The sequence below is a fragment of the Schistocerca americana genome, chromosome 2 (assembly GCF_021461395.2).
Source record: "Schistocerca americana isolate TAMUIC-IGC-003095 chromosome 2, iqSchAmer2.1, whole genome shotgun sequence".
Lineage (NCBI taxonomy): Eukaryota > Metazoa > Arthropoda > Insecta > Orthoptera > Acrididae > Schistocerca > Schistocerca americana.
This window is the reverse complement of record NC_060120.1, coordinates 655738400-655764462: the sequence shown is the minus strand read 5'-3', so window position 1 is coordinate 655764462 and position 26063 is coordinate 655738400. Positions and strand designations below refer to the sequence as shown.

The following is a 26063-nucleotide window of genomic DNA, read 5'->3' as shown; positions in this document are numbered from 1 at the left end:
ACTTAAATGTCAAATCCCTCCGCAATATCTCATAACCTGTAGGTATGTGCCACTGTCGATAGAGGTACCACTGTTGTTGGATGAAGACATTCAATTCGGTGGCCTCTTTGATGTTATATTAGACGAGAAGGCCGTGTATCAGCATTGGTTTTCGTCATCTTCCTTCTCTCTCTCTCTCTCTCTTTCTCTCTCTCTCTCTCTCTCTCTCTCTCTTTCTGCCTGTCCGCCTCGCACTATTATGAACAGTATGGACAAGAAATTATACCGTATAAGCACTCATCACAGAAGATATTTTAGTTCTCACTGGATATGTAACAAATAAAGTGGAAGTTTGAGAAGGGGACTTCTCACCTAACAGTGCGGTGTACGTTATCTTAGTTAACTGGATGTAAACATAAAACAGATTAGGCTCTACCTGGGTGCCTCACTAAACGTCGTGATTTTTCATGAAAAACCTCCGATCAAATTTTGGAAGGTGTCATTGGTAACACAAGTTCGCAAGGAGCATTAAATATGCGCGTTGCTGAGATTTAATTCAGCTTTTAGCCACAGAAGTTTCCGGCAGCACAATCTTTGCCTAAAGCGCAAGCGTGAAAGGCCGTTCGTCGACTCCCGCCTGGGGGCACTATGAGCGCCGCTTTGATCCAACTGCGGGCGACTTCATGCGCACGCTTATCGCCTGCTAGTAAATTTTGACACCGCCACGCTGTTATCATCAGTCGTTTGTTGCAGCCGTGACTACAGCAACTACCAGCACCTGAAGATGTTGAGCAGTTGTATCGACGAAATATCGTGGGATTTGCACAATATTGTCAAGCAGAAAACCCGAAAAATTTATTTACAATTTTATTTTAGTTTATACATGTATTTATATCAACTGGTATCTAATCAGATATCCTTAGAAATTTGATATTGCAATAACCACACTTAAATCAGATGTACATGATAATAATTATTGTTACTACAACTGATAATAATATTATTATTAATAAGAAGAACAGTAATAATAATAAACTTATAGTAACAAAAACATGTTCTTATAATAATGCCCGACACATTAACATTATCTTTAGTTTTTTTTCATAATGTGACGTTTCTGTGAAATGAGGGTAATGATATACTAAAAGAATTGCACTGCAGGAGTTCACAGAGAAGCAAATCTGGAAAAGTAGTTGGCTGCTATAGAGAACCAGCATCAAACAAAATAAGAAAACGTTAGCGGATAATATGTAAGAAAAACAAAGAGAAGCGGCAAGAATGCATGGATAGTTTTGAAAATGTGACAGAAATACTAGTTCGCTGTTGGACACAAGGGAGCTATCTGAAAGAAATAGAAAAAGGTTTTGTGTTATACATACTTATAGCCAATATGTTCTATTGCGGTTATGGAATGATGATAGGTATTTGAAATGTGTGGCAGTATGTCGAGGACACCACTGACTAAAAAGTTGATGAAGAGAACGTAGTATGTAAAAATCGGATCAGCCATCCTGTCACAGTCTCTCTAACCGGACATAGGGGGGACTTACCGTGACGGCCAGCTCGTCCCACGCATCCCCCGATCGGACTACGACTGTGGTTGCCCGGGATACTGCCCGCATTGAGGCTGATCCCTCACCTGTGGTAGAGTGGGAGGTCGTCTCAAGGTGTGGCAGGGGGCGAAAGACATTCCGGAGGGCTGAACGGAAGGCCTCTCCAGTTTGTCTGACGAACCGGTTTCAGGCTCTGTCTCAGGCTGATACTGATCCTCGGTCTGACATGGCTGCTTGTCCTGTTCCAGAGGTTGCCCCTCAGTCTGCAAGATCCGGGCGGTCGCAGAGGGTGGGCTTACTGGTAGTTGGGAGCTCCAACGTCAGGCGCGTAATGGGGCCCCTTAGGGATATGGCAGCAAGAGAGGGGAAGAAAACCAATGTGCACTCCGTGTGCATACCGGGGGGAGTCATTCCAGATGTGGAAAGGGTCCTTCCGGATGCCATGAAGGGTACGGGGTGCACCCATCTGCAGGTGGTCGCTCATGTCGGCACCAATGATGTGTGTCGCTATGGATCCGAGGAAATCCTCTCTGGCTTCCAGCGGCTATCTGATCTGGTGAAGACTGCCAGTCTCGCTAGCGGGATGAAAGCAGAGCTCACCATCTGCAGCATCGTCGACAGGACTGACTGCGGACCTTTGGTACAGAACCGAGTGAAGGGTCTGAATCAGAGGCTAAGACGGTTCTGCGACCGTGTGGCCTGCAGATTCCTCCACTTGCGCCATAGGGTGGTGGGGTTTCGGGTTCCGCTGGATAGGTCAGGAGTCCACTACACGCAACAAGCGGCTACACGGGTAGCAGGGGTTGTGTGGCGTGGGCTGGGCAGTTTTTTAGGTTAGATGGCCTTGGGCAAGTACAGAAAGGGCAACAGCCTCAACGGGTGCAAGGCAATGTCAGGACATGCGGGGACCAAGCAGCAATCGGTATTGTAATTGTAAACTGTCGAAACTGCGTTGGTAAAGTACCGGAACTTCAAGCGCTGGTAGAAAGCACCGAAGCAGAAATCGTTATAGGTACAGAAAGCTGGTTGAAGCCAGAGATAAATTCTGCCGAAATTTTTACAAAGTACAGACGGTGTTTAGAAAGGATAGATTGCATGCAACCGGTGGTGGAGTGTTCGTCGCTGTTAGTAGTAGTTTATCCTGTAGTAAAATAGAAGTGGATAGTTCCTGTGAATTATTATGGGTGGAGGTTACACTCAACAACCGAGCTAGGTTAATAATTGGCTCCTTTTACCGACCTCCCGACTCAGCAGCATTAGTGGCAGAACAACTGAGAGAAATTTGGAATACATTTCACATAAATTTTCTCAGCATGTTGTAGTCTTAGGTGGAGATTTCAATTTACCAGATATAGACTGGAACACTCAGATGTTTAGGACGGGTGGTAGGGACAGAGCATCGAGTGACGTTATACTGAGTGCACTATCCGAAAATTACCTCGAGCAATTAAACAGAGAACCGACTCGTGGAGATAACATCTTGGACCTACTGATAACAAACAGACCCGAACTTTTCGACTCTGTATGTACAGAACAAGGAATCAGTGATCATAATGCCGTTGCAGCATCCCTGAATATGGAAGTTAGTAGGAATATGAAAAAAGGGAGGAAGGTTTGTCTGTTTAGCAAGAGTAATAGGAGGCAGATTTCAGACTACCTAACAGATCAAAACGAAAATTTCTGTTCCGACACTGACAATGTTGAGTGTTTATGGAAAAAGTTCAAGGCAATCGTAAAATACGTTTTAGACAGGTACGTGCCGAGTAAAACTGTGAGGGACGGGAGAAACCCACCGTGGTACAACAACAAAGTTAGGAAACTACTGCGAAAGCAAAGAGAGCTTCACTCTAAGTTTAAACGCAGCCAAAACCTCTCAGACAAACAGAAGCTAAACGATGTCAAAGTTAGCGTAAGGAGGGCTATGCGTGAAGCGTTCAGTGAATTCGAAAGTAAAATTCTATGTACCGACTTGACAGAAAATCCTAGGAAGTTCTGGTCTTACGTTAAATCAGTAAGTGGCTCGAAACAGAATATCCAGACACTCCGGGATGATGATGGCATTGAAACAGAGGATGACACGCGTAAAGCTGAAATACTAAACACCTTTTTCCAAAGCTGTTTCACAGAGGAAGACCGCACTGCAGTTCCTTCTCTAAATCCTCGCACAAACGAAAAAATGGCTGACATTGAAATAAGTGTCCAAGGAATAGAAAAGCAACTGAATCACCCAACAGAGGAAAGTCCACTGGACCTGACGGGATACCAATTCGATTCTACACAGAGTACGCGAAAGAACTTGCCCCCCTTCTAACAGCCGTGCACCGCAAGTCTCTAGAGGAACGGAAGGTTCCAAATGATTGGAAAAGAGCACAGGTAGTCCCAGTCTTCAAGAAGGGTCGTCGAGCAGATGCGCAAAACTATAGGCCTATATCTCGGACGTCGATCTGTTGTAGAATTTTAGAACATGTTTTTTGCTCGAGTATCATGTCGTTTTTGGAAACCCAAAATATACTATGTAGGAATCAACATGGATTCCGGAAACAGTGATCGCGTGAGACCCAACTCGCTTTATTTGTTCATGAGACCCAGAAAATATTAGATACAGGCTCCCAGGTAGATGCTATTTTTCCTGACTTCCGGAAGGCGTTCGATACAGTTCCGGACTGTCGCCTGATAAACAAAGTAAGAGCCTACGGAATATCAGACCAGCTGTGTGGCTGGATTGAAGAGTTTTTAGCAAACAGAACACAGCATGTTGTTATCAATGGAGAGACGTCTACAGACGTTAAAGTAACCTCTGGCGTGCCACAGGGGAGTGTTATGGGACCATTGCTTTTCACAATATATATAAATGACCTAGTAGATAGTGTCGGAAGTTCCATGCGGCTTTTCGCGGATGATGCTGTAGTATACAGAGAAGTTGCAGCACTAGAAAATTGTAGCGAAATACAGGAAGATCAGCAGCGGATAGGCACTTGGTGCAGGGAGTGGCAACTGACCCTTAACATAGACAAATGTAATGTATTACGAATACATAGAAAGAAGGATCCTTTATAGTATGATTATATGATAGCGGAACAAACACTGGTAGCAGTTACTTCTGTAAAATATCTGGGAGTATGCGTGCGGAACGATTAGAAGTGGAATGATCATATAAAATTAATTGTTGTTAAGGCGGGTACAGGGTTGAGATTCATTGGGAGAGTCCTTAGAAAATGTAGTCCATCAACAAAGGAGGTGGCTTACAAAACACTCGTTCTACCTATACTTGAGTATTGCTCATCAATGTGGGATCCGTACCAGTTCGGGTTGACGGAGGAGATAGAGAAGATCCAAAGAAGAGCGGCGCGTTTCGTCACAGGGTTATTTGGTAACCGTGATAGCGTTACGGAGATGTTTAACAAACTCAAGTGGCAGACTCTGCAAGAGAGGCGCTCTGCATCGCGGTGTAGCTTGCTCGCCAGGTTTCGAGAGGGTGCGTTTCTGGATGAGGTATCGAATATATTGCTTCCCCCTACTTATACCTCCCGAGGAGATCACGAATGTAAAATTAGGGAGATTAGAGCGCGCACGGAGGCTTTCAGACAGTCGTTCTTCCCGCGAACCATACGCGACTGGAACAGGAAAGGGAGGTAATGACAGTGGCACGTAAAGTGCCCTCCGCCACACACCGTTGGGTGGCTTGCGGAGTATAAATGTAGATGTAGATGTAGACTAAACAACCTAACGTTACATATCTATCTTACGCAAATATTTATTGCTAGTTCGGTTCGTATGAACCTTTCGCTGTTCGGTTCGTATGAACCTTTCGATATTTGTGCCGTGTTGAACTGCATCACAATAGTAAAGATGCACCGGAATTAAAGATTGGACTAGTTTTTATTTTATTTTAGGGAAAATATTTTTCTAAATTTTGAACTGCATGTAACAAGAGAGAGTTTCCTGCGTCTCTGACAGTTTATTTGTTCCCAGTTTAGATGTCCATTCAAGATTATGGCTTGATCTTCTAATATTATCTGATAAGGTGACTGGATACAACCAAAGAGTGTGCGAAGAACTGTTGCACAAAAAATCCGCAGTTAAAGTTTCGTTGCGAGATGAGGATGGCCTTTAATTTCTTAGGGTTTAGTTGGAAAGGAGGAAAGGATTTGACATCCCGTCAATAAAGAGATCATCAGAGACGGACGGGTAGTTTGAGACCCGGGTCTTGTGCCCTTCGTGATACTGAACAAAGGTTATCTTTCATTTACATGTGTACTAGCGCAGGAATCCGATGCTCCCCAAGTATTTACTTATAGCTGTGTTTCCACGTCCGTATCACTCAGTGTATGGCCTTGTGCTTCATGCTTATGATGTCATACTTCCTGAGAATTTTCTAGCTACATTCAGTGGCATGTGCGGAAAGAGTTACGGAGATGATAAACTCCAGTGGAAGATTCTGCTGGAGAGACGCTCAGTAACTCGGTACGGACTTTTGTTGAAGTTTCGAGAACATACCTTTACCGAGGAGTCAAGCAATATATTGCTCCCTCCTACGTATATCTCGCGAAGAGACAATGAGGATAAAATCAGAGACATTAGAGTCCACACAGAGGCATACCGACAATCTTTCTTTCCACGAACAATACGAGACTGGAATAGAAGGGAGAATCGATAGAGGTACTCAAAGTACCCTCCGCCACACACCGTCAGATGGCTTGCGGAGTATGGATGTAGATGTAGATGAAGATGTAGATACTGTCTGCAAAACGTGCTGCGATTGGAGATAGTAGCAACTAAGTAATACATTTAAACGTCATGCACAATGAGACTGTTTTTCACGCACCTCATTGTTTCTGACGTCATATATCCTGTACTGTGTGTCGTACAATAATATAATTTTCACTTATATTGCGTGATACATGTGCATACTGTCTGTAAACTATGTCACGAATACAATTTGTAGGAAAAAAGTACCTCATGCGGTACTTTTACTGAATGAGATAAACATATTTCCTTCCATGATTTTGTAGGGGTTGTCAGCGAGAAAAAGTATCGTAAAGATTGAAATTGTGCGCATAGTTTCTTACAAGGCACTAGGTGATATCGTTCTCAAATACTGAGTGGATAAAGTCTGGGAATTCACGCGTCGTTCACTAAACTTCTTTTTCACCCCCACCGCCCACACCTTCGACAGGTAGGTGGTTTTTACCGCCACAGCGATTGACGCCTCAATTGAGGTGTATGTGTACCAAATTTAGTTGAAATCGATCCAGTGGTTTAGGACATGTGGAACACACACACACACACACACACACACACATACACATTTTTTATAAGATGTAATGATGTGCACTGATAATAAAACCGTCGTGTCTCCAAAACCGCTAGACGAATTTTCATGTGCTTTCCATAGGCGACTCGAGCGTAGCTTGGGGCAACATATAGATTTTATTTCATCAAATTCGCCTCACGGAAAAAAATGCGCATCGTAATCTAAAGTTTTAAGATTCTGTGCAGCTTAACAGTTCAGATTTTTTCCTTAGTGACACGACTGTCACGGCATAACACGCCAAAGAAACAACAGATGGCGCTATTAGTTTCGTAGTACACAAAAAAACCATGGCTGGCGCTGTTTTTTTTTTTTACCTCAGTGACACAAGTATTTTCGAAAGTTCAAATTTCACGTCAGTGGCAGAATTACGTTACAAATACAAACATTGACATTGAATTTACATGGCGAGGATATACGGATTTCATGATTTCCCTTTGTGCATTAAAAACGTAACGAAATTGCTTTGCTTATTTCGATAGGTTTTATTTATATTTGACTTATTGCCTAGGAAAAAAGGATTTACTCTATAGATGAAGTATCACATAGCGGTTCCGTTTTTACCGACTGAGATAAGGAACCTTAAAAAAGAACGGTATGCAAAGACCCTTCTTTAACTTCCGCTACGAAGCACGGCCGTATAGTGAGTTCTAAATAAGACAGATGTAATGTTCTTGTCAGCAAATAAGTAATACTTCCAAGAATATAAAACTGATGAAATATCACTGATATACAGGGACAGAACCAACGGACCAAGGGCCTAATCTTCGAGGATTCAGGAGAGCACACACTTCCAAGATGGCTGTTCCTATCGGCACGCGAATCTTTGATATCGACAGACGTTGTGGTCGATACGTTGGGCATTTTCTTGGAAGCGATTTCAAATCATGTAATGCAATACTTGTAATGCAATACTTTTTAAGATAAACTGTGTGCATCCACATGTGGACATTCCTTTCTCAGTAGGCTGAAGGAGATACTTAACGACTCACTTTGGTAGGAGATCGCATCCGGCACCCATGAGAGATCCCATTGTGAACCAAAGAATGTTTATCAAGCTGAACGTGTTTTCCAGTTCTGAGCTGTCTTGATCACAGGGATGCGGTCTCGTCCATTCATTCGGTGCCATTCTGAAACGAAAAACATATGATCTTTTTTATGTAGTTATTATATTGGAGTGTATATGTGGAACAGATCACATTCGTGGGAAAAGCATAAATCTTAGTTAATGAAAAATGAAATGTATCACGAAATTTTAATTTTATTATGTCCATAAACTTTCAATCATCATACTTCAAAAATGCTGTGGTTCTATTTCCTAAATGGTCAAAGTAATAGAGAATGTAGATTATTTGTATTGTCATGCGTGCTTTTTAATCTCATTTGGTCTAATAAATGCATTCCTTCTACGTTACAATACACTATTAATTAGACTGAACATCACACACAGAAGTTTTGGAATAATAATCAAGCACATATTCCTAACAGTTTTCACGCGTTATTCTTAATATTTCGCAGGACATACACCAAAATAAGTGCACAAGACACAAGAGAAGCCTCATTTTTGTTTAACAAGATTAGAAAGAAACACCAACAAAGACAGGAACTAATTTCAGTGTGAATAAGTATGTAGAAGTGAACAGACAAAACACATAAGGACATGTCGCAAGTTAAAATTTAAAATTTGCTTGCAGGTAATCAGAAGGTAATTGGATTACAAACAGTGAATGACACAAAGCTCATATGAAACTTCCCCATATCTAACAGCCACTCATCGGCCGTTAATAGCCTTGTATTAGAGTCATGGAAAAAATGTTACTTTTTGTTGAACGAAGAACAACCCACTTGAATCTGCAAAAAGTGTAGTTTGATTCCTTTTGTTATTAAGAAACATCTGCTTTATTTGGGCTACGCTATACAACTGTGAACTCGGCTTTGAACCACTATCCTGATTAAGTTTGAAAGTAATGCCATTTCTTTCACCTAAGTAACTTCCGCTTGACAACGATGAATTGGTTTAGTTATATCTTAAAAATTCTGAACAGAATATCTCCAAAGAAGGAAATGAAAAGAATATACAGTGACTTATTAATATCACAATAGCTTCGGCAGCAAATATAGGGAGTACGTAATTGCACAACAGGTCTGTTCGTAATAAAAAAATGGTTCAAATGGCTCTGAGCACTATGGGACTCAACAGCTGAGGTCATTAGTCCCCTAGAACTTAGAACTAGTTAAACCTAACTAACCTAAGGACATCACAAACATCCATGCCCGAGGCAGGATTCGAACCTGAGACCGTAGCGGTCTTGCGGTTCCAGACTGTAGCGCCTTTAACCGCACGGCCACTTCGGCCGGCTGTTCGTAATACTAGACTTGATAGAAATGAAGTAGACAAGTGGAAAAATGAATGAACAAATAAACATAGGATTAACAGAAGTGATGCATAAATATAGTTTTAGGCCCAAGAGAAAGCAAAGACAATTGTATGAAACTTATATGCTGTGTTAATTTGGTAGTTGATGAACTCTTTACAATGACAAAAGAAATACTTTATTGTAAACACAGCAAAGTAAAACATCGAGCCAAAGAATCAAAATGCCATATATTTAAGAAATTACGCAACGCAGAACAAAAAAAGTTAGCGAAAGAAGCAACAGAAGTGTATCAAAATGCTTATTAGATAAAATATGATTCCGTACTGAAGAAGAGAACAGATGTATGTAACCTCATGCAACATCTGTGTATTACAAACCTTGCTAACACGAAGAAAATCGCAGATACACCAAGAAAAGCAGTTGCCATGTAGATCCATACATCTATCGTGAATGGGTCCAAAAAAGAAAATAGGTTGGGTGGGGGCTTCTCGGGCTTGGTGTAGAGGATGCTGATGCCTGAAAACACGCCCATACTCAGCGTAGTTAAGTCGACTCTACAAACTTTTACTAACATAAGATCCACTTAAACTACCTAAAAAATAACAAACGTTCACTCCCATCCTGTTCATCTCATTCTACAATGGCCAGCAATTTCCTATATTGTCCTGTGAATAGAGGTCTCATTTGCTGCATAAATCATGTGGCAATATAATCTACAATATTCTGGACATCCTTGGTTTTGCTTATGATTTAGGCAGGGTCTAGAAAGCCTACTTCCGAATGCTAGCCTGTCCGTTAGTGGATCCATATCAGAGTGTTCTCACTAGAGTGTACATCTCATGCACATCTCATGGAGCATTATCAGCAGAAACGAGTAAATGAAAGCGCAGATCGGCGATCCTTTAGCCATACATACGTGTAACATATCTGTGGTTAAATAAGTGATTTTTCATGACTAACCCAATTCTGACCTTATTGTAAATATGGAGTAGATGGTAGTAACTCCACAATGCTCATAGTACACAGTACACGCATACCACGAAAAAATGCTTGGGTATGGCGATTGAAAAGGTGTAAATCGATTCCACATTCGGCAAGCTCATATGGTAACAGTAAACATGGCACAGTGACTTCAATAGAAGAGTGTGTTATTGTAGTCCCTGACTCTAAGTTTTCGAGACTCGGTCACCTGCTAGTAGCCACAGTTTCCAAAATTCCCGAAACACCCATAGCCAGAGTTGGAAATGACTCACGAAGGAGTTAGCTCTCCAAAGGTGTCCAAAATCATACTGTGTGAAGCAGAGATGAGATTCTAACTCGCACGTGATGCTCGAGGCTTGTCAATAATTACTGATAAAATGTCGCCAGTGGTGCACTCGTGTGTAAATACTGAACAATATTTTCCTAAGTTTATTTTCGCCGCACTTTAAATTTACTGTTCGACATATACCAAGTTGCGCCTTGCTTCCATCGGATCAATCAACATCTATACTTGGCGATTATAGCTTTGAATTTTCAAACGCGCTGAAATAGAATTTCTGCTTGTAATTTTAAATGAAATGATCGTATGACATTGTTGGCCGGAAGATTCCGCCTGGTGCTTTTCGTGCGCGTGATGCAAGTCTTTCTATTTGACGCCACTCCGGTGGCATGTGCGACGATGGTGATAAGATGGAATGATAAGCGCAACACAAACAAAGAGTACCCGAGGGAAGAAATTTCCGACCTGTCCGGCAATCGACACCAGGATCCCCCGATCTAGAGGCATCCACACTAACCGCCAGAGTAGGAGTTGCTTAAAATAAATCTCTTGCTTTTATAATTCTTGTCTGGACACTTTGCCTGAGTTGCGCCGCTAGAGGACTTAGCAGTAAAATGGCCCTGCAGCACTAATAGTAGCTAGTCACTACATGTTCTACACAACTTCGGTGTTTGTACGGCTTATTAGTACCATTAGAGACATTTGAGGAGTGTTTGTGGAAAACGGCGTAAGAGCCAAATTGTATTTTTTTTTAAGAAAGGAAAAACATTTCAAACGTCGTATAATATTTGTTTGCCATTAATAACGGTTTTATTGGATCACAAATATAAGTAATACAGAAAAGGAAATACGTCAAAATAACAAATGCGGAAAAAGAAATGTTAAGTGGCTTGAAATTTAATTCCACTTCTCTTTTTTCTTCAGTGGCTTCATTAACACATGTTTCTGTAAGGCATGCGATATTTTTCATCCGAGTAAGGAATCTTTCTTGAAGACTGAATAAGAATTCCATTCCCCAGTTTCATTGAAAATTTTCTCGACCAAAATTTTGTTGGCATTACTCACTATAGCTTAGTAGCATTGGATCAGCTTGTGTTTGGGCGTGTTGATGAACAGATCTGCTAGTGCACGCATATCACTACATTGTGATGTAGTGAAGCCTCCTCATGAGTTCCGAAGTCTTTCCTGCCATCCGATTTCTTCCTAACGGTATTACACTCTGTATTTAGGTCCATCTTAACGCAATAAGCTAATAAATAACGAACTGAAGCACATAAATGCACATGTTCACGGGCACAGCACAGAGTACAGAATGTATGGAAGGCCTCTAACTGTGCGTGTAGAAGGCACTTATATCGGTCTCCATGAGGAAGCTAATGGAGATACTCCAGGTGCCATATTTGAACATACCTTTGAACTAAATGATATAGGGTTGGTACTTGCATCGTTTCCTACAGTATTAACAGCAGTACAGAGAAAGTCTTCAATGAAAAATCTGATACTGAGATATCCAGTTTTTATAGTGTCCTACAAACAGTCCTCGTTTGTTGTTGTTAGAAAACTACTGTAGAGCTGCTTTTGGGCAAGTATAGTAACGACATCTAGCGAATTTAGCTGTAAGCGTATGAGATGATGGATATATTAAAATTAGTAAATTAAAGTAAAATACACATTTGACTAATATTGGTAAAGCATGCGAATGACCAGCCAAATTTTAATGTGTCATAGTGGTTTGTAAATATCAAGTAAATTATTCAACACTCGGCCACTGATTAGTATTGCATGGCCAGTCTTACAAGTCAGATGTGTATTTTAATGATGTTAAATACTTTCAGTAAGTGTCTAGTGGTGAAGGATTGCTGGTGTAATCATATGTGGCGTTCTGAAGTGTATCGGATAATGGAAAGTTATTAATATGTGTGAAGGATTCCAGATGGAGTGAAATAACTATACATGTGTTTGCGAACACGATAAGTAAAGAGTATAATCGGTTACTTCGCAGATTAATGTATTCATTGTTCACTCTCAAGTCTCTCGGCGCTGTAAGTGAAGGGAGCAACTGTTTCATTAGAAATGGAAGACAATATATGACTTCAAACCGATATTCACTTGTTTACGGTCACTATCAACGTTAGGTGCAGTACTTCGTGCTGCTACTTTGACATTGTTGTAGCCATACAGTTTCGGAATTAACGTCACCCTGTGATTATGATCTTTCGTAAAACACATCCACTTCCGAACATTTGAAAGCAATAATGTGTTTTCGACTATGAGCAGGCAAACGGCGGCTGTATGGTATGTATTGGTATAGAAGTTTTGTTGTTTTTTTAAATGTGGTATAATTGCACAAAACCTTTATGTGAACATTTGTTTTCTTGCAAATGGTGAAAAATAGATTTCTAACCAGACGACATAACCATTAAAAAAAATTGAAAGACTTACAGTCGAGATACTGAAGGAATGTCGGATAGTATGGACCATACAACAAAATATAGCTATTAGAAAAAAAAGTTGTTTTTGTTGTTCACAAACAAATGTAAACTGGTTGTATATCAAAAGTACAACAGAAACATAAATTTTATTATGGAAAATAATATTTTGACTCTTTTGCACAAGTTAGCTAAACAACACTTGTCTAATTTTCAAAGATGAAACTAAAAACAATTTTTTTTTCATTGTAATACAATGAATACTCAATTTCTGCACAAAGTTCGTGTGTCCAGCTCTCAAATCTTACACAATGGATCCAGTTTACTTAAAGAAATTCCCCACAAATAGTGTTAGTGTGAAAATCACATCATGTCTGCTGATCCGCTACAACTGATTTTAATCTCTTCTTCAGTGTCGGAAAATTAAAATGATCGGCAGCAGCCCTTTCGGCCATTTCGCCTTCCAAAACTCTTGAAACTACTCGGTTCACTGTAGTCTCAAACCACTCCCCTCGACCGTCAGCGGCACGTCTATTCTTGAACTCGGCATCACATCTTAAAAAACAGACTCAAAAACAAAAGAAAATTTACTCGTTTATCGCACACCACTCGAGATGGGTATTGCGGATACTACCCTACTGAAGCTGCATTTTAAAACACTATGGCAACAGAAACTGTCTTGAGTGAGTGGGATTTCATTACACCATCCAACATACGTCAGACTACTTACATATTACCACCAGTATAATAAAACGTATTACCTCTTACCGTCAACAGTACAAACCGATGCTGAACATTACAACACTCACCAGTTTAGACACTCAAAACAAATAAAATTTGATTGTGACACAAATTTAACAGTTCCATCACTTAAGTTGCACCAGATGATGAACTGACGTCTGCACTTCATTCCAAGTACTGCATACGTCCGTTGGTCAGCGGTAAACACGAGAATCACAAAGTGATCCATACTTCTCGTCGGCCCAAACTAACCACCGTTTCCACTACGTAAATGCACGGAACGCAGCATTATCTGCTAGCCAAGACTATGGGCGTTACCTGCGTTGAGTAACTACCAACCGAGACCATTCGTCTTTTATCGAAATAGCTACTCCACCAGCTACGTCGCAGAGAATTCTATTAGAGCGAACCATAAGCACACCAAAGAGAATGATGTATGCTATGCAGTAGCTATTGGTGTGAAAGTCTCATAGACTGCTATCGTAGAAATCTCGGTATTTGTTAACATACATTTTGGACGTGTATCCTTTTATTTTATGCCGTTGACCGTGAATCAGTGCAAGTTTGGCGAAGTGTCTATGAACGACTATTCAACACTCTGCTGTAAATGATGGATTTTTACAAGTCTTCTCATGCACAGATCAAAAGACAAATGATAAACACACTGTGTCACTGAATGTGTTCAACAATGACTGTTGTTGAACGCCCTGTCCGCATTAGCTCAGCATCCTTAACACTGATTTGCTTCGTGATTTCCAAAATGTTTAGTGACAGAATAAGTCTCCTCAGGACACATAAACCTTTGATTGTGCTGCTGTTATAATACTGGTGTAATGCATTAAAGTGTGCCGATGCAGAAACTGTTGAACGAAGGTAAACAGTGATTCATTATCATTTGTGCAGACTCCCATGTGGAATAACAAGTCTCTTTAAATATTATGCATACAACTGAAGAACCAACAGTAATTTGCTAGATACAATCAATAAATCCTCAAGAATATTAGGTCAAATCAATGTTTAAGTGATCTAATAATATCAAAAGAGTATGAGTGTTCAACAATTAATTTTCAATGTTTTGCAGAAAAACTCATTTTCCACTCAGTTTCCAAGAAATTCTATGACCGTTTTGCTGACGATGAGTCATGCCTTAATACAAATTGTAACACGTGTACTACAACCACATTTATAGATACTGTCTGATTTGTATGCGACGTCCATATTATCGACTTTGTATTTTTGTAATATGAATGGCTGCGTCAATACTGCACGGTGTATACAAATGCGTAAAGAAGTTCATATAAATGTAATTATTAATTATGTAGTAAAGAAAATGAATTACGCAAGGTATTCTGAATGGATTAACAGAAATGTAATTGACCAATCACATCGTGGTTCCTTAGTGGGAAAGACCATTGAGTAGTTCTAATTTATATATTTCCCACTCCCACACTTTCCTTCCACAGGGTAGTAAAGGGTTGTGGCCTTATAGACTTCGCACTTGTGTCAATGAACGCTGATGTTTCATTACTACACATTTTCCAAATTTAAGAGGCGAATAATGTCTGTCGTGTTTTTTTTTCGTAATATTCAGAAGCTTTTTAGTACAAATGTTCGACAGCCATCATATCATTCCACTGGCTATGCCACAACTCCCATTCCCATGTTACCGGGTGTGGACAAAATTGTTGTTTCGAAATGGTGTAAAATATTTTACTTTTTGCCATAAAGATGTGACACTTAGAAACTTGAAAGTCTGGTCTGTTGAGTAAACTAGCGAACCTAAAAAACACGAAATTTGTTGTTCGCGACGTGTCCAACTTAATGACAAAAGATGTACATCTCACAACGACAGTGACGTGACCATCATGTGATTATAACTTCATCTGTGCTACTCTTAAACTGCAGCGAGAGTTTGATGCTCGTTTGAGACAACGGATCTGTTCGAAACACTTTTACTCTGAACCTTATCTCTCGGCTACTGAATGATCCGTGTCACAAGATTCCCAGAACGTACGCGAGGATTGGAAAATTGCGCAGGTCGCACCAGTGTTTAAGAAGGGTAGTAGGAGTAATCCATCGAACTACAGACCTATATCATTGACGTAGGTTTGCAGTAAGGTTTTGGAGCATATACTGTATTCAAACATTATGAATCACCCCGAAGGGAACGATCTATTGATACGTAATCAGCATGGTTTCAGAAAACACCGTTCTTGTGCAACGCAGCTAGCTCTTTATTCGCACGAAGTAATGGCCGCTATCGACAGGGGATCTCAAGTTGATTCCGTATTTCTAGATTTCAGGAAAGCTTTTGACACCGTTCCTCACAAGCGACTTCTAATCAAGCTGCAGGCCTATGGGGTATCGTCTCAGTTGTGCGACTGGATTCGTGATTTCCTGTCAGGAAGGTCGCAGTTCGTAGTAATAGACGGGAAATCATCGAGTAAAACTGAAGTGATATCAGGTGTTCCCCAGAAAGCGTCCTGGGACCTCTGCTGTTCCTGGTCTATATAAATGACCTGGGTGACAATCTCAGCAGTTCTCTTAGGTTGTTCGCAGATGATGCTGTAATTTACCGTCTAGTAAGGTCATCCGAAGACTAGTATCAGTTGCAAAGCGATTTAGAAAAGATTGCTGTATGGTGTGGCAGGTGGCAGTTGACGCTAAATAACGATAAGTGTGAGGTGATCCACATGAGTTCCAAAAGAAATCCGTTGGAATTCGATTACTCGATAAATAGTACAATTCTCAAGGCTGTCAATTCAACTAAGTACCTGGGTGTTAAAATTACGAACAACTTCAGTTGGACAGACCACATAGATAATATTGTGGGGAAGGCGAGCCAAAGGTTGCGTTTCTTTGGCAGGACACTTAGAAGATTCAACAAGTCCACTAAAGAGACAGCTTACACTACACTCGTTCGTCCTCTGTTAGAATATTGCTGCGCGGTGTGGGATCCTTACCAGGTGGGATTGACCGAGGACATCGAAAGGGTGCGAAAAAGGGCAGCTCGTTTTGTATTATCGCGTAATAGGGGAGAGAGTGTGGCAGATATGATACGCGAGTTGGGATGGAAGTCATTAAAGCAAAGACGTTTTTCGTCGCGGCGAGATCTATTTACGAAATTTCAGTCACCAACTTTCTCTTCCGAATGCGAAAATATTTTGTTGAGCCCAACCTACGTAGGTAGGAATGATCATCAAAATAAAATAAGAGAAATCAGAGCTCGAACAGAAAGGTTTAGGTGTTCGTTCTTCCAGAGCGCTGTTCGGGAGTGGAATGGTAGGGAGATAGTTTGATTGTGGTTCGATGAACCCTCTGCCAAGCACTTAAATGTGAATTTCAGAGTAATCATGTAGATGTAGATGTAGATCAAGAGAGTCCCATAAACGTTCATATCGATTACAGACCGGGGAATTTGCAGGTGAAGGAAAAACTTCGAGCTTCTATACGTGGAGTTCCTTTACATTCCTTCAAAAACCTCACCCACAGTAACTTCCTTCCAGCACATTGACGGCTATTACTTAGATGACGTTAACCCAAAGTCGGCCAACGGCCTTGCCACAGTGAAAACACCGGTTACCGTAAGATCATCGAAGTTGAGCGCTGTCGGACTGAGCTAGCACTTGGATGGGTGACCATCCGGTCTGCCGAGTGCCGAGCGCTGTTGGCAAGCAGGGTGCACTCAACCATTTTGAGGCAAACTGAGGAGCTACTTGGCTGACAAGTAGTCGCTCCGGTCTCGTAAACTGACATACGGCTGGGAGGGCGGTGTGCTGGCTACGTGCTCCTCCGTATCCGCATCCAGTGAAACCTGTGGGTTGAGGATGAAACGGCGGTCGGTCGGTACCACTGGGCTTCTAAGGCCTGCTCAGACGGTGTTTAGCTTAGTTTAGTTTAACTCATACTCATAATGAAGGACTGGTACTAGACCTTCCAGCAACACTAGCATCACACGTGGTTCCGTAATTCTATTGTCGGTCGGAAGAAAATCATCGCCATTGGTGGAAAGTCGGCCAAATGCCTATTAGTTATCAGATGAAGTGGACGTTTTGATTTGTGTATACAAGTCGAGCCAAAGGTCAGAATAGAGAAAAAACTCCCCAGCCAATGACAGCCAAAGTGATTCCCTGTCTGAATAATTTTCTAGCAGTGCGAAAGCTCTCCACTCACTGTTGTTCTTTTACAGAATACGTTTTGGCAAGGCCATAGCCTTTCTTTTAATGCTGAAAAGGAGAGCACTATTCAGCAGCTACCACAGTAATGAGAGAAAGAAAAGAAGGTGGCAATCAAATGTTAGGTCCCATCCAGGATCGAAATTTTGTAGAATACTATGGAAGATATGAGAATTCTAGGTATTCCATCTATGGGAGACTTTCGAGTTACACTTGATGTGAGATAATTCTCCGCGTTCTGAAAGATCACCCCACCCATTACTTACGCACAAGGGAAAACAACCAGTACAGAGTCACAGCTGCTAAACGCTTTGTCCAGTCCTGCCGGGTCGCAACTACGCATACAACAGCCACTGTACACACAAAGCCATCACACTGGCCGCCCACCACTTGCTAGTGAAATACACTGGTGTACTCGAGTAACAGTCCGCCTGTCAATGTTCCATTTGTTTCAAAGTATGTAACCATGGGGTTATCATTAATAGAATAGGCATGTTGTTGTAAACCATAGTGTAAGATGGAAATATTATTGTTGCCGTGGTTTAAACCCTGTAGAGTGGGTTATTGAACAGTTTCGTAAATGATAACTACTATTAACTTGTGTATCGTCCATGAAACAAATTTTGTGGGAAAAACTTTCATGATGTGATTCTTGAGTTTCTCCCGGCGTATTTGATAATCAAAATATCCACGGGTCTACTGCCGGTCTACAGCGTCCAACGTGCACAATATTTCGGCGACCATACATGTCGCCATCGTCAGGTGAACTGACGGACTGAGCTCCTGTGAACGTGCCGGCACGGAGATCCGTATGCTATGGCTGCTCCTTCCGCCGTCCGCGCCCCGCGCCACGGTCGCGCGGTGGAACAGATTGCGACGGCGTCTGAGATGACGTCGGTGTGATGGCTGTGTCCGCCGTGGTCATCACAACTATACGTTTGCTCGATATACTCTTGGTTAACCCAATCGCTGGTTCCCAAGCCTTGCTAAGATTATAGCCACAGTCACGGTATATGAGGTCGTCATTGGTGCGAATTTCGATGGCCTCTCTAACAACACTGTCCCAGTATCTCGACGTCTGTACCAGAATCCTCGTGCGTTCATACTCCATAGCGTGATTTTCCGACAAACAATGTTCAGCGACCGCCGACTTGCTCGGATACATCAGTCGAGTGTGCCTCTGGTGTTCACGGCATCGATCCTCGACGGTACGCATCGTCTGACCAATATACGACTTGCCACATTGACACGGAATCTGGTACACGCCGGCCTTCCTCAAACCGAGGTCATCTTCGGCGCTCCCCACCAGTGCACGAGTTTTATTCGGAGGACAAAACACCGTTCTGACCCGGTGTTTCTTCAAAATGCGGGCGATTTTCCCCGAGAGTGCGGCTGGATATGGAATAAACGCAGTGCCTACCTCCTCCCTCGTGATTTCATCCATCTCCACATGATGTATTGTAATAATTTCTTGAAGCTTCCATTTACTTTACAGATCGTAAATGATGCACATAGGCACACTACTTCAATTAGTCTGACAGCAACTAGCCAAACCCTATACACATTATGTGGCTTTAATAATCATAAGAAATGTAAATTAGTTGTCCACGCTGGAATGAGATTTTTCACTCTGCAGCGGAGTGTGCGCTGATATGAAACTTCTTGGCAGATTAAAACTGTGTGCCGGACCGAGACTCGAACTCGGGCAAACTGCTTCCAACACCTTTTTTTTATATTTCATACTTTTTTACACAAAAGAGAATTTGAGCCAAATGTTTATATCGCCATGTTCATAGAGCAACCCCATGTTACTGCAGCCGCTCAATCTTTCACCGTTTGTGTGTGTGTGTGTGTGTGTGTGTGTGTGTGTGTGTGTGTGTGTGTGAAAAAGGAGGGGACGGGGAAAGACTGAGACTGAAATGTTTTTGGATATTCTAGGATGTTTCAAAACTACGTTTTATATGGGGAAATTTGTTGTACAGTTCATTGAGAGTTGCAAACAGCGTTTTGTTGCACAATGTTGCACACTCATTCAAGACTTTCTTTCCTTGTATCACCCCTTTTTGTATATGGCAAATCCCCTCTGTTGTGAGTTTTTGATGGAGACTACTGTTTTCTCTGAGGATCTTGAGATCTGTCTCAATGTTATTAGGACTGTGATTTTACTGGATTAGATGGTGTTTTTTACTGTCACTTTTTAAGACTCTGATATGCTCGGAATAACTAGTTTTAATATTTCTGCATATTTGGCCTATGCAGAGAGATTGGGATAAACTACAGGGTAATGATCGATTGCAGCTTTGGAAAATTTGTTTGTAGAAATGTTCTAAGTATTTAGATTTTTCTGTGTTGTGTTGACTGTGAGGAAGGATATTTGTAGTCCTTAGTTCTTCAGATTGTTCATCACACTCTGGACGTTTTTGTTGTTGCATGTTAGAACATACCACACTGCGGTCTTTGTAAGGTGTTCCTGGTTCCCTGTGCTCTCTGTGTTTGTCATTTGTTGGTGTTCATTGCTCTCTGTTGTGGATACTAATTTATACATGAAACTTCCTGGCAGACTGAAACTGAGTGCCGGACCAAGGCTCAAAACCGGGATCTTTGCCTTTCGCAGCAGGGTAGGAGATGACGTACCGCCGGAAGTAAAGCTGTGAGGTTTGGTCGTGAGTCATGCTTGGGTTGCTCAGTCGGAACAGTTTGTCTTTAGCAACCGTCGGGAGAGGACGTGCCGTACTTCCACCTGCAGAGTGTGACCTCGTGTTTGTTTATATTGCGACTTAGCCTGAGAGGGAACTAGTAGGTTCAGGAAATCGGCATTACGTTTCAACTTTTACCCGGAATATGCACGACCGAAAGCCTTAGATGTGGAAAGGTTCGTCCGTGAGAAGGCGATGAACCCACCATCGAAACTTCAGGGTATCTACCTCTCGATTCTTAGGATCACCGCCTACGTTAAAATGATCAATGACACTGCGTGAAAGCGCGTTTTAAAGGCGACCAACAGGGACTCCGTTTCTGTCACGCTGACGGTAACGTCGGCGTTATCAAAGTCGAACATGCTGGATTAGGCATTAGTACAATTCGCGTGTTCGAACTGCCATTCGCGGTACTTTCCGAGGACGTCATGTCGGCTTTCCAGCCATAAGGCGCTGTTCATAACCATAAGGTAGAACGCTGGGCTCACGTCAGCACATAACCTGTTCACAATTGATTATCTGACCCACAGAGGATGTCGGACCGTAATCATGTACGACGTATAGTAGCGTACTTATTATGGGTGTGGAAAAGACAGCCACATCAGATATGAATATCTGCAGAGGCAGATAATGCAGCTACCGACTGGAGGAATGGTACTTCTCTCGTCGTCTACGATACTTCAGGTCACATACGCAAAGGCGTTTAAGTTGCCGCCTGCCGCCCGGCGGCTCTCGGACTCACGTGAATAGCTGATGCGTAGCGTCCCGACCCTTCCTGACGCGATTTTGGACGAGGTGACTGATGGTGTGACTTCAACTATGTCCTCAGTTCCTGTGACTGCTCCGGCTGCGCCTGTGGCCGACGTTGATGTCGAACGTAACTCCTTGTCGACTCTCTAGTTGTCTCGAAGACGGCCTTCCTGCGTGACCGGCGCGACTCATTCCTGTCTTTCGACACGCAAGGGTGATTGCGTAAACAACGCTCCCCATAACAAAGCAAAAGCGGGCCCCGTGCGACTTCGGAACGAGTCTCTTCTCCCTGCCCAGATGATACACCAAGTGTTGAGCAACCCAACGTTTCAGCGTCTGAGACCGTGTACGACGGCGTCGTCAGTGCTTCTGTGGAACGTTGGCCGTCAGTGGTTCCCGCATCGACGGAACGGAATGTTCCCGCCTCTGAAGTCCCTATTGGAGAAGGAACGATACCAAAGGATGTGACGGTATCGGCAGGCGTTAGGCATGCGGATACCACACCGACGAAGTCACCACTGGCGTGGAGCGGGGATTTGAAGAAACAGCAGATCCCGTACAGGAGTCTCCGCCGTTAGGGGAGGCGACCCGCTGGTGCCAACTTTTGCCCCGTGCGAGGGCGCCTGCCACCCTGTGCCCCGCCTCCTCGCAGCAACGACCTGTAGCCCTATCCCCCAGTGTGGTGCAGCTCCACGAATACCGTAGCACGACACTGAATGTAAACGGCGTCCGCTTGTCCGCCAAGATACATCTCTTGAAAGAAATCATATGGGCTTCAGAACTAGACACTGCACTGTTACAGGAGGTGCATTTAGCAGCGCTACCGCGGGTAGCAAGCTATGACTTCTACGCCTCTCACGGCGGTCACCTTGGACACGGAGTGGCTGTGTATATACACTCCTGGAAATGGACAAAAGAACACATTGACACCGGTGTGTCAGATCCACCATACTTGCTCCAGACACTGCGAGAGGGCTGTACAAGCAATGATCACACGCACGGCACAGCGGACACACCAGGAACCGCGGTGTTGGCCGTCGAATGGCGCTAGCTGCGCAGCATTTGTGCACCGCCGCCGTCAGTGTCAGCCAGTTTGCCGTGGCATACGGAGCTCCATCGCAGTCTTTAACACTGGTAGCATGCCGCGACAGCGTGGACGTGAACCGTATGTGCAGTTGACGGACTTTGAGCGAGGGCGTATAGTGGGCATGCGGGAGGCCGGGTGGACGTATCGCCGAATTGCTCAACACGTGGGGCGTGAGGTCTCCACAGTACATCGATGTTGTCGCCAGTGGTCGGCGGAAGGTGCACGTGCCCGTCGACCTGGGACCGGACCGCAGCGACGCACGGATGCACGCCAAGACCGTAGGATCCTACGCAGTGCCGTAGGGGACCGCACCGCCTCTTCCCAGCAAATTAGGGACACTGTTGCTCCTGGGGTATCGGCGAGGACCATTCGCAACCGTCTCCATGAAGCTGGGCTACGGTCCCGCACACCGTTAGGCCGTCTTCCGCCTACGCCCCAACATCGTGCAGCCCGCCTCCAGTGGTGTCGCGACAGGCGTGAATGGAGGGACGAATGGAGACGTGTCGTCTTCAGCGATGAGAGTCGCTTCTGCCTTGGTGCCAATGATGGTCGTATGCGTGTTTGGCGCCTTGCAGGTGAGCGCCACAATCAGGACTGCATACGACCGAGGCACACAGGGCCAACACCCGGCATCATGGTGTGGGGAGCGATCTCCTACACTGGCCGTACACCACTGGTGATCGTCGAGGGGACACTGAATAGTGCACGGTACATCCAAACCGTCATCGAACCCATCATTCTACCATTCCTAGACCGGCAAGGGAACTTGCTGTTCCAACAGGACAATGCACGTCCGCATGTATCCCGTGCCACCCAACGTGCTCTAGAAGGTGTAAGTCAACTACCCTGGCCAGCAAGATCTCTGGATCTGTCCCCCATTGAGCATCTTTGGGACTGGATGAAGCGTCGTCTCACGCGGTCTGCACGTCCAGCACGAACGCTGGTCCAACTGAGGCGCCAGGTGGAAATGGCATGGCAAGCCGTTCCACAGGACTACATCCAGCATCTCTACGATTGTCTCCATGGGAGAATAGCAGCCTGCATTGCTGCGAAAGGTGGATATACACTGTACTAGTGCCGACATTGTGCATGCTCTGTTGCCTGTGTCTATGTGCCTGTGGTTCTGTCAGTGTGATCATGTGATGTATCTGACCCCAGGAATGTGTCAATAAAGTTTCCCCTTCCTGGGACAATGAATTCACGGTGTTCTTATTTCAATTTCCAGGAGTGTGTGTGAAGGCATCCCAACTGGCGACCTCATATACCTCCCATATACCAGGAGTATGGCGTATAAGATTCACTCCACGCTTGTTATTAAAGTTTGTGCGCCTTCTGGTACCGGACGTCGGCGTGAAAAGTCACGATTTAATGCGGAGGAGAGTGCCCTACTGTTCTTAGGTCGACATTAACATCTTTCCTCTGGGGTCGGGGTGGGGAGTGGGCATTAACTTCATACTCGACCAGAGAGAAGAATACCCGAATTTTATAACGTGCCAGGAGCTACGTCTCATTGTTCGCAATCCAGTCCTGCACAATATCTGAGAGGTACGACGCGCAGACGACCTGTGATTCGCGTTTTACACTAACCATTCGGCAAATCAGTTAGACTGCATTTATGTGCCCCGTTGGCTGGTTGAAGCAGTGTTTGATATAGAGAACTGACATTTAGTGTTCTCCGGCCACTGCGTGTACACATGTACACTGCTCCTTCCCCGCCAGGAGGTTTCAGGCAGTCTGGCACCATGGAAACTCAACACTCAGCAGCTGCAGGATCTTTATTGTTGGGAACATATCACAGAGACGTGGACATAGTGGGAATGGCATCTCCCATCCTATGTATCAGTGGTGGACTGGTGGCTGCACATTCGTCACTTGCAGCAGTGAGGTGGCTGCTTGGCATAGGCACACTATAGATTTCTACTTTAGCTTCCTACGCGACCTTGATGGACAGCCGCCTTCCCTGAAAGTGAAAACTGAATGCAGCACGATTAAGGCTAAGCCACTAGCGGCTACTCGCTGGAAACTACAGGGGACTATGGTGCGTCCCCACAGACCTGATGTAGTGAGGTAGGAGCAACCCAGTATGCATCATATTGTGCACGGACACAGACAATGTAAGGTGGCGGGGTCTCCTAACCTTCATTTCTTACATTTTCCGACCTCACCATCGTATTCTGCGTATCAAGACGTTTCATTCGAGATCAAACTCGATAGGGTAGAGTCAATTTTACATATTTCCATTTAATCGATATGCAAATCTAATAAATAAATCGCAAGTGCGAACCGTGATTAAAACGTCGAAGCTGGCGTACACAAACATTCAAGACACGACTGCCACAGCAGCACCGGCCGGCCGACCGCCCAGGGATCAAAACAGTTTTTTGCCAGAGAGAAGGGCTAATGGCCTGCGTGTTCACCTTAAAAGCAAAACCCGCTGTATTGTTTCAGAGAGCCCTAGCGTATGCATTTTTGACGGACCTAGTTCGCAGTTTCAGAGTTTTCACAGGTGGACAGTAAACGCCTAACGCAGATACTATCTATTTCCGGATTGGTCGGCTTAAATGGAGCGCCATTCTCCCGTTTGTAAGAGTAACGCTGATTGGCGGACTATTTCTGACGCAAGGAGCCGGAGGAATGAGGGAAAGACAGCAGACGATACACCCTTTCGCCTTTTGCGTGGAGAGGGGTCGTTCCAGTGATGCTCTTGAAGCGGGAACACATAGCGGAGCGAGCGCACTCGTGCGTGTACGCAGAGAGCGAGGAACAAAGTCTACTCAGTACTGCACTGAGAGAGCACCTCTGTCGCTAGCAAATCGGAATGATACTCTATATTGAGTCACTCGCAATTAACCGTTTGTTCACTGTGTTGGCCGCAACTGTTAATATGCGGTGTGAACACAGACAGAGTATTAGTAGCGCCTGAGAGCGAACGTTGAGTGGCATCATGGTGGACTGGACTGGTTACCTGACTGGTGCACCACGCCAATAGTTAGACTAGGGACAGATAGAAGTCCTTGACTTCGTCAAGGCGTAGTGAGAGTTCGGTTGGCGAAGGTCAATACAGATAAAAACAGATAGTTTTATTATTTTTCAGCAGCGAACGATGCAGGCAGCAGTCGTCGCAGCTCACGGTATTGTGCGCTACAGCATAGGCGAGTCCCATCTTGCCTCCATTAGAAATAACAGACTTCATTCATGTCACTCCATTACATTTCTCACGCGACAGCCTCGACCGTACTTACAAAAATTCGATTGGATAATTATTCAAGTTGAGTAGCCATTCTGCTGAGTAAATAACATTCTTAAAGAATAAGGTAACCTCCTATTCTCAAAAGAACCCGGAAATTTGTGTTTCAGTTTATAAATAAAAGTTTCACTTGATATTATCAGATTTTGCAACAAATAATATTTTCCGTTTGTTTAATGTTTTTCTCACACTAACTAGCAATACTCCAGTACCCAAGTATTCCACTAGTTACGTAAGAAAATAGAATATTTTTGTGTCTTTTCCTTACAGCGGACGACTTCTGAAGACATTTATTGCTGAAAGTTTTTCAGGCGTTTTTGATACGTTAGGAGTGTCTGTCTGACTTCTGCAGTAGTGTGGGGTGGAAATTGCTTCTTGCAGGTGCCAAAGGGTACTTTTCAGATCAATCCGTTGCTTAGCTCGTCAGCATAACACCCACATACTGAAAACAATGCA

At 43.6% G+C, this 26063-nt stretch overlaps 1 protein-coding gene across 1 annotated transcript in view; it reads right to left on the bottom strand.

The window, feature by feature from the left end:
* Window positions 1-26063, bottom strand: part of LOC124594289 (glutamate receptor ionotropic, kainate 2-like) — a 152433-nt gene that overhangs the window by 49855 nt on the left and 76515 nt on the right. The window contains exons 10-11 of the mRNA XM_047132652.1: window positions 9599-9737; window positions 7836-7973 (exon numbers count right to left, since the gene is read on the bottom strand). Coding sequence (XP_046988608.1) covers window positions 7836-7973; window positions 9599-9737 — 277 coding nt within the window. The remainder of the gene's footprint in view (window positions 1-7835; window positions 7974-9598; window positions 9738-26063) is intronic.